This window comes from Corticium candelabrum, chromosome 20 (assembly GCF_963422355.1).
Source record: "Corticium candelabrum chromosome 20, ooCorCand1.1, whole genome shotgun sequence".
NCBI lineage: Eukaryota > Metazoa > Porifera > Homoscleromorpha > Homosclerophorida > Plakinidae > Corticium > Corticium candelabrum.
The window spans coordinates 890,816-898,315 of NC_085104.1; the positions used below are offsets into that span (position 1 = coordinate 890,816).

Consider the following 7,500-nt stretch of genomic DNA (forward strand, 5'->3'; position numbering starts at 1 on the left):
TATATGTATTGACAGACAGACAGAAAGACAGACAGACAGACAGACAGACAGACAGTTTGCATTAAACTAAAGCTGAACTCAGTAGATTTCTTGTATTTAGTGTTAGAAATGTAACGTAGAGTTTGTGTTTCAATAAATGAAATGGACAGACAGACAGACAGACAGACAGACAGACACACAGAAAGACAGACAGACAGACACACAAAAGACAGACAGACAGACATACATACAGACAGACAGACAGACAGACAGACAGACAGACACACAGAAAGACATACAGACAGACAGACAGACATACAGACAGACACACAGAAAGACAGCTGGGCTCACTCTTTAAGTCGTCTTCCTCATTTGTTTGGAGATCTCACTAGTCCAATCAAGAACATCTCTTGTCCAATTTCAAGTTGTACTTCTGTTGGATCCATTAGTCATCAGCTTCATCTCGCTCTACCTGAAGACAAATCTCTAGCTGATCTGATGTGTAACACTAAAAAGTTACAACAAAAATTGAACTTGCAAAGAACTGACAACATTGTATCTTCTATTCTTGCAAACCCTCAATCTAAGCGTTCTTCTGCAAGATTTAGGTCTCTTCAGGGAACAGGAGCAGGTGCGTGGCTTGACTCAATACCACAATCAGCGAAGTTTGCATTAAAGCCTGGCGAGTTTCGTCTTGCAACACGCTTGAGACTGGGTTGTGAAATGCCCTTGGGATCTGTTGTGTCAACCTGTGAATGCGGAAAAGATGTTGACAGAGATGGCTATCACCTTCTAACATGCAAGAGCGGGGGCGGACCTGTCTGGACTCACGAAACACTGTCCAGTGTATGGAGCAGCTGCCTACAACAACTTAAAATGACACACCAAAGGGAACCAAGGAATTGCTACATTAATAGTAATGATAGACCTGATATCATTGCATTTGATGCACAATCTGGTTGCGATATCGAATTGGACATTTCTGTGGCTCACCCATGGGCACAACAGATTCTTTCTCAAGCAGCTTTGGAAGGTGGTGCAGCTGCATCCAAAAGAGAGCTTGAAAAGGCACAGAAATATGGTGGTGAGTGGAACATGTGGGGTCGCACCTCTAACTGCATTGCCTTGGTTTTCGAACATTTTGGAAGATGGGGACAAGATGCTGTTGACTTTCTCAATCGCTTGTCACACCAGTCAACAGATGAAGATGGAAGATCAAATGGCAGAGAGTTCAAGACGTACTGGCGTCGCTGTTTATCAATAGCTTTACAAAGATGCAATGCTAATGTTTTATGTAAAAAATTAGGAAGAGTAGTACGATCAAAGGACTCAACTGAACCGTGTTTTGCTAATTAGATAGATTGATAAAGTAGCCCATTATGGGCTCTTAGTCTTTGTGATTTTAGTTCTAATTGTCTTAGACTGTAATAGCGATGATGTGTGAAAATATATGTATTGACAGACAGACAGATAGACAGACAGACAGACAGTGACAATTGCTATTGCAATCAACTGTCATTAGAAGATGAATAAGTCCATTCTCTTTAGGACTGCCACCTGGTGTTTGCAATCTCGTGTTTGGCACAGGCCCAGAAACAGGCGCTGCCATTGTCCAACACCCAGACGTGCCTCTCATTTCATTCACTGGCAGCACAGCAACGGCTGAAAAGATCGCCATCGCATGTGCTCCATTCTGCAAGAAACAATCATTGGAACTTGGTGGCAAGAATCCATCGATTGTGTTTGAAGATGCCGATTTGAACAAATGTGTCCCAACATCAATACGGTAGGTGGTCAATCGTGTGACATTTTTCTGACCTGGGTATCATTGTGTGCGCGCGCGCGCGTGCGTGTGTGTGTGTGTGTGTGTGTGTGTGTGTGTGTTGTGTGTGTGTTGTGTGTGTTTGCACGCACGTGTGTGTGTTGTGTGTGTGTTTGCACGCACGTGTGTGTGTGTGTGTGTGTGTGTATGTGTGTGTGCCATTTGTGTGTCTGCGATTACATAAATTACATAATGGTCACTACCGTCAAGTGAGTTTCTTGCATCCTGCAGATCAAGCTTTGCCAATCAGGGAGAGGTGTGCCTCTGCAGCAGCCGCATCTTTGTGCACAACAAAATATTTTCAGAGTTCTTGGACAAGTTTGTAGCTGAAACAAAGTAATAGTCAAACTGTAGGATGAGATGGCAGTGTCTGGCTGTCTGTGTTACAAACTTTTTAATTTGTCTTTGGTTTAGTCTGTTTGTCTGTCGGTCTGTCCGTCTGTATGTCCATCAGTCTGTGTGTCTGTCTGGTTGTCCGTCCATCTGTCTATCTGTCTGTCTGTCTGTCTGTCTGTCTGTCTGTCTGTCTGTCTGTTGACATATTTGTGTGTCTGTATGCCTGTTTATGTGCCTCACAAAATCTACCTTTTTGTTGTTTTGTGTCATCCTGTCTTTCTGTTCATGTCTGTACTCTAACTGTCACACAATTAAACATTTCCCACAAAATCCATTATCATCAGGAAGATCAAAGTTGGCGTCCCTGATGATGACTCGACAGTAATGGGTGCTCTAGTCAGTAAGGAACATCTGGCAAAGGTGACAGGATATGTCAAATTGGCGAAACAAGAAGGCGGCACAATTGCCTGCGGTGAAGGGGTGGACTCACCCATTCAGCTGCCAGACAAGAATAAAGCAGTAAGAGTGAGATATGGTGATGGCAATGATTGTGGTCTGATGATGTCTTGTGTTTGGAGGGATATTTCATGATGCCAACTGTCATCACGAATGTGCCTGATTTGGGGCGTTGCATGCAGGAAGAGATATTTGGTAATTAGATGTGGTAGCTGTGCGTATTAGGGTATTACTGTAATACATATCTTTCTGTTTGTCAGTTCATTTGTCTGTCCTTTCGTTTTGTGTGTCTGTTGGTCTGTTCATTTGTCTGTCTGTTTGTCTGTCCATTTGTCTGTCTTTTGTTTGTCTGTCTGTTTGTCTGTCCTTTGTTTGTCTGTCTGTTTGTCTGTCCTTTTGTTTGTTTGTCTGTTTGTTGTCCATTTGTCTGTCCTTTTGTTTGTCTGTCTGTTTGTCTGTCCTTTTGTTTGTCTGTCTTTGTTTGTCTGTCTTTGTTTGTCCTTTTGTCTGTCTGTCTGTTTGTCTGTCTGTTTGTTGCCTGTCTTGTTTGCTGTGTGTTTGTCTGTCTGGTTTGTCTGTCTGTTTCTTATTTCTTTCCATGTTGCTATCTGTCCATCTGTCTGTTGTCTGTCCTGTTCATTTATTTGTTTATCTAGCTGCCTCTGTGATCGTTTTAGTTACAAAAATTCATCATGTGCTGCTCTGTCCTCTTACCTTTCTCTCCTGATCTGAGTGCCACCACCATCCTCTTGTGTGTGTGTGTGTGTGTGTGTGTGTGTGTGTGTGTGTGTGTGTGTGTGTGTGTGCGTGCGTGTGCGCGCGTGTGTGCATGTGCGTGCGCGCGCATCATTTCTTCTTTGTTCACACACTCTCTCTACCCGTCAGGTCCAGTCGTCTGCATTGTTCCTTTCTCTAATGAAGAAGAAGTCATTGAGCGAGCCAACAATGTAAAATACGGCCTAGCAGCTTGTGTGTGGAGCGAGAACATCTCACGAGCTCACAGAGTAGCACAAAGACTACAAGTATAGCGCACACACACACACACACACACACACACACACACACACACACACACACACACACACACACACACGCACGCACACACACACACACACACACACACACACACACACACACACACACACACGTATTATATATAACCTTGCCTAATCCATTGTATCTGTTTAGGCTGGGACAGTGTGGACTAACTGTTGGATGGTTCGAGATCTCAACATGCCATTTGGAGGAATGAAAGCATCAGGAATAGGCCGAGAGGGAGTCGACGACTCCATCAACTTTTTCACCGAGAAAAAAACAATTTGCATCAAACTGTAACACCATAACCCAAACCAACAAAGACAACTACTAATATTAATTAATTAATTAATTCAACCCAATGTAAATGTCACGTGCACATAGCCGCGCGAGCTAAAAAGACACCTAGGCAAGATTATCCGGGACTCTCATATTCTTATATTATGAAGTGGGACGACGCTGTATACTTAGCTCTACTCCTCTCGTCCGTATTACTAGGTCATGCAGTCAAACGTCTCAACCGTCCGCAGCACCGTCTCCTCTTCACAGGGTTGGCAGGATTTTGCATGGCGCTTTACATTTGTGGCACACAAATATGGCACTCGCTGTTTGTCTCCACGTCCGTTTTCCTCATCATCAAATTCATGAGCAGAAAGTGAGATTTTTCATCAATTGTATGTGTTTTATTTTGTGACGTCACTTCCGGTTGTTTGACCTTCCTGTTTGTTGTATTGGTGGTCAGGATATGTCACATTGTTGGGTTCTGGTTTGCATTCGGGTATCTGTTGTTCTTTCGTTCGTCGGCGTTCTTTGGTGTGGAGTATCCATTGCCGTACACAAATGCGATTCAATTGCTGCTGACATTGAAGGTCATTATCACACACACACACACACACACACACACACACACACACACACACACACACACACACATGCACACAGGCACGCGCTCGCACGCACACACACACACACACACACACACACACACACACACACACACACACACCACAACATAATTTAGCTCCACATGGCTGTAGGTTGTCTCAGTCGCGTTCGACGCCCACGATGCTGACGTTGCAGCGAAGAGCAAGTCAGACAAAGAAAACGCCAACTGGACATACAGTCCGCTCGGTCCCAATCATCCACTCGACGACCCAACAACATTCACCGTTTCCCTCACCGAATACTATTGCTACATCTACTGCTTCATTGGCCTCTTCACCGGACCATTCGTCCAACTGAAATTGTATCGCCACATGATCCACAGATCCGACACCAACAACATCCGTACCGTCGTCCCAGCTCTTCGTCGTCTCTCTCCACTCCCCGTTTTTGGCCTCATATTTCTCATCGTCGGAAACGCATTTCCAGACAGTCAAATGATAACGGAGGAGTTTCTCGAACTCGGCGGCATGTGGGGGTTCACATATCGATACCTCTATCTCATCCCCGTTTTTCTCTGTTTTCGTCTGCGTTTCTATATCGGATGGCTCATTGCCGAATCGTCGTGCATCACAGCAGCTCTCGGTGCTTATCCATTCGACGCCAAGTGTCTCCCCGGTCGCGGTCCGACCGTCCCGATTTGTAATTCCAACCACGTCGCCAGCAATGGAGACACACACTCATTCGAATCCGTTCGGAATCTCGACATCTACGAGATAGAGAGTTGTGTGACGATGGGCCACTCGATCAAGCACTGGAACATGACCGTACAGACGTGGCTCGTGTATAATGTCTATAAGCGGTTTCCGATCAAAAGCTTGCGATACGCTTGCGTCTTCTTAGTCAGCTCGTTCTGGCATGGCATATACCCAGGATACTATCTCTGCCTGCTGTCGACGACCATCTATGGTGCAATGGAATCGAGGCTTGCGATCCTTTGTAAGCCACTGTGGGAGAAAGCCAACCGATTCACGTACGCTCTGTTGTACATCATCGGGCAGATGTATAGAATGCATTCGTTTGAGTATGTCGCCGTTGGATTTATTCTACTTGAAGTGAGTCCCACGCTTGCTGTGTGGAGAGCTGACTATTTCTATTATCATATATTTGGTGTTGTTATGCTTGTCATCATGTTGCTTGTGCCGAGTAAGAGGCGATCGGTAGAGAAGCAGTCAGGAGGTGGAACGAGGCGGGAAAAGGCGGATTGATTTTAAGTGTTTGGAATTTGAATGTCCAGGATGATGTCATTAATAACAATGCTACTGTTTGGTCGGATACTGATTTACTGTAATTTTATGATTACAGCTAACTCTACAGACGATTTATTCTCAGGGTCATGAGGGCCTTGATTTATTTTTAAGCTATTAAAATCAATAATTAATATCTGTAGAATAAGTTTTTTTAAAATACGACCAGACCAGTCTATTTCTTGATGCTCGGATTCACTGATCCATTTTCTAGCTTGAGCATAATAAAAATAAAATTAATGCTCGCATGTGTAATGATATGCTTGCCGTAAAGATTTGGTGTACGGTACTGTCATCATTCATTGTCATCAGCTCCACAGATGTCAACAGTGCATGTGGTCACGCGACTGTTTCTCTGTATTCTGTATCAGCATCACTTGGTTTACTGTCCATTTGTTATCTCAAGTTTGTAATCATGATGTGTAATTGCAACCGAGCATGCTCAAAGTATCATATATTCTGGTCCGGTTTCTCGTGTCTGAAATTTGGAACATGAAAACTTCATTGGTCTGATCTGACTGAACTGTAGTGCCTGTCAATTCATAGTGCCCACACACACTTCAGTTATAACATTGAAGTCTAAATCAAATCCGCAAATAATAAATTACAAGAAATGCCAGAACCTTGTTGTAGGCAAAGTGAGAAAGCAAGGTGAAAAGGACACTGGCGGTTCACCATGGGGCCTGCCAGGTCCGGGTACGTTACTGCCTTTTTTTCAACTGGCCGAAGTTGACCTCCTGTCATGGAGGAAACGCTCCTGTTCTGGAACGGACCACCGCGCGCATGGCCAACATCATACGAGTTGTCAAAGCTATTAATATTATCATACAACTTTACAATTATACTTTCAGGTCTTAACTTTCCAACCAAGATTACCTATTAGATTACCTTTTAATTAATTAATTTGTAGGCAAAAACCACACCTTTTTGTAACACAAATCACTCGAAAAGTTTAGAGTATGAAGACAACTCATAACACTTCAAATTCTCCTAATGAGTATGTCTCACGTGACAAGTCTTCTTCAACTTGGTCATCAGAGGTAACACCAACATTGACCAAGACTTGATTGGTTTGTGTTAGAATAGATATGGGTTAGCAACCTTGAATCTCCTGGGCAGAGTGACCGTTTGGAATGTTATACATGTACTTAAGCTTATGAATGATATGTGGGTATGTAGACCACATTCAATTTCACTTTCACTCACAACCACACAACTTGGTAATAAACGCTGTCATAGTGGCGTGTGTGTGTGTGTGTGTGTGTGTGTGTGTGTGTGTGTGTGTGTGTGTGTGTGTGTGTGTGTGTGTCTGTGTGTGTGTGTGTGTGTGTGTGTGTGTCTGTGTGTGTGTGTGTGTGTGTGTGTGTGTGTGTGTCTGTGTGTGTGTGTGTGTGTGTGTGTGTGTGTGTGTGTGTGTGTGCATGCGCCCGCGCCCGTGTGTTCTACAACAACACCAAATGAGATTCTAACAGCAGACACACATCTGACAATAACTTAAACCCATTACACATACACACCTAATAAAAACCCACAAGTTGTCCAAACCCATTACATCAATATTTGATCATTTTAAAAAACCACTATCAGCATTTCAATCAGATGTCTACACAAACCATCGGCTATAGACACACCCTGTATGTGTCATAAATTACTTCAATATTAAAACTATTTAATTACCTAAAA

At 43.6% G+C, this 7,500-nt stretch overlaps 3 protein-coding genes across 4 annotated transcripts in view; 2 read left to right on the forward strand and 1 right to left on the reverse strand.

Annotated features, from left to right (window-relative positions):
- Positions 1-4,032, forward strand: part of LOC134195355 (2-aminomuconic semialdehyde dehydrogenase-like) — a 6,492-nt gene extending 2,460 nt beyond the window's left edge. Inside the window, exons 4-9 of the mRNA XM_062664372.1 lie at positions 1,528-1,765; positions 2,033-2,137; positions 2,482-2,656; positions 2,716-2,788; positions 3,479-3,615; positions 3,782-4,032. Of these exons, the coding sequence (XP_062520356.1) occupies positions 1,528-1,765; positions 2,033-2,137; positions 2,482-2,656; positions 2,716-2,788; positions 3,479-3,615; positions 3,782-3,928 (875 nt within the window). The 3' untranslated portion in view covers positions 3,929-4,032. The remainder of the gene's footprint in view (positions 1-1,527; positions 1,766-2,032; positions 2,138-2,481; positions 2,657-2,715; positions 2,789-3,478; positions 3,616-3,781) is intronic.
- The window catches only part of LOC134195356 (lysophospholipid acyltransferase 7-like), a 7,529-nt gene continuing 3,964 nt past the window's right edge, over positions 3,936-7,500 (forward strand). Inside the window, exons 1-3 of one of the 2 annotated variants that reach the window (XM_062664373.1) lie at positions 3,936-4,283; positions 4,371-4,497; positions 4,666-6,080. In XM_062664373.1, the coding sequence (XP_062520357.1) occupies positions 4,072-4,283; positions 4,371-4,497; positions 4,666-5,778 (1,452 nt within the window). In that variant the 5' untranslated portion in view covers positions 3,936-4,071 and the 3' untranslated portion in view covers positions 5,779-6,080. Of the gene's footprint in view, positions 4,284-4,370; positions 4,498-4,665; positions 6,081-7,500 lie in introns of those variants that run through there. The other variant, XM_062664374.1, reaches the window with a different exon arrangement.
- LOC134195357 (uncharacterized) overlaps positions 7,302-7,500 on the reverse strand; it is a 2,431-nt gene continuing 2,232 nt past the window's right edge. Inside the window, exon 3 of the mRNA XM_062664375.1 lies at positions 7,302-7,500. This exon is cut by the window's right edge and continues 373 nt beyond it. The gene's annotated coding sequence lies outside the window, so the exon portion shown is untranslated.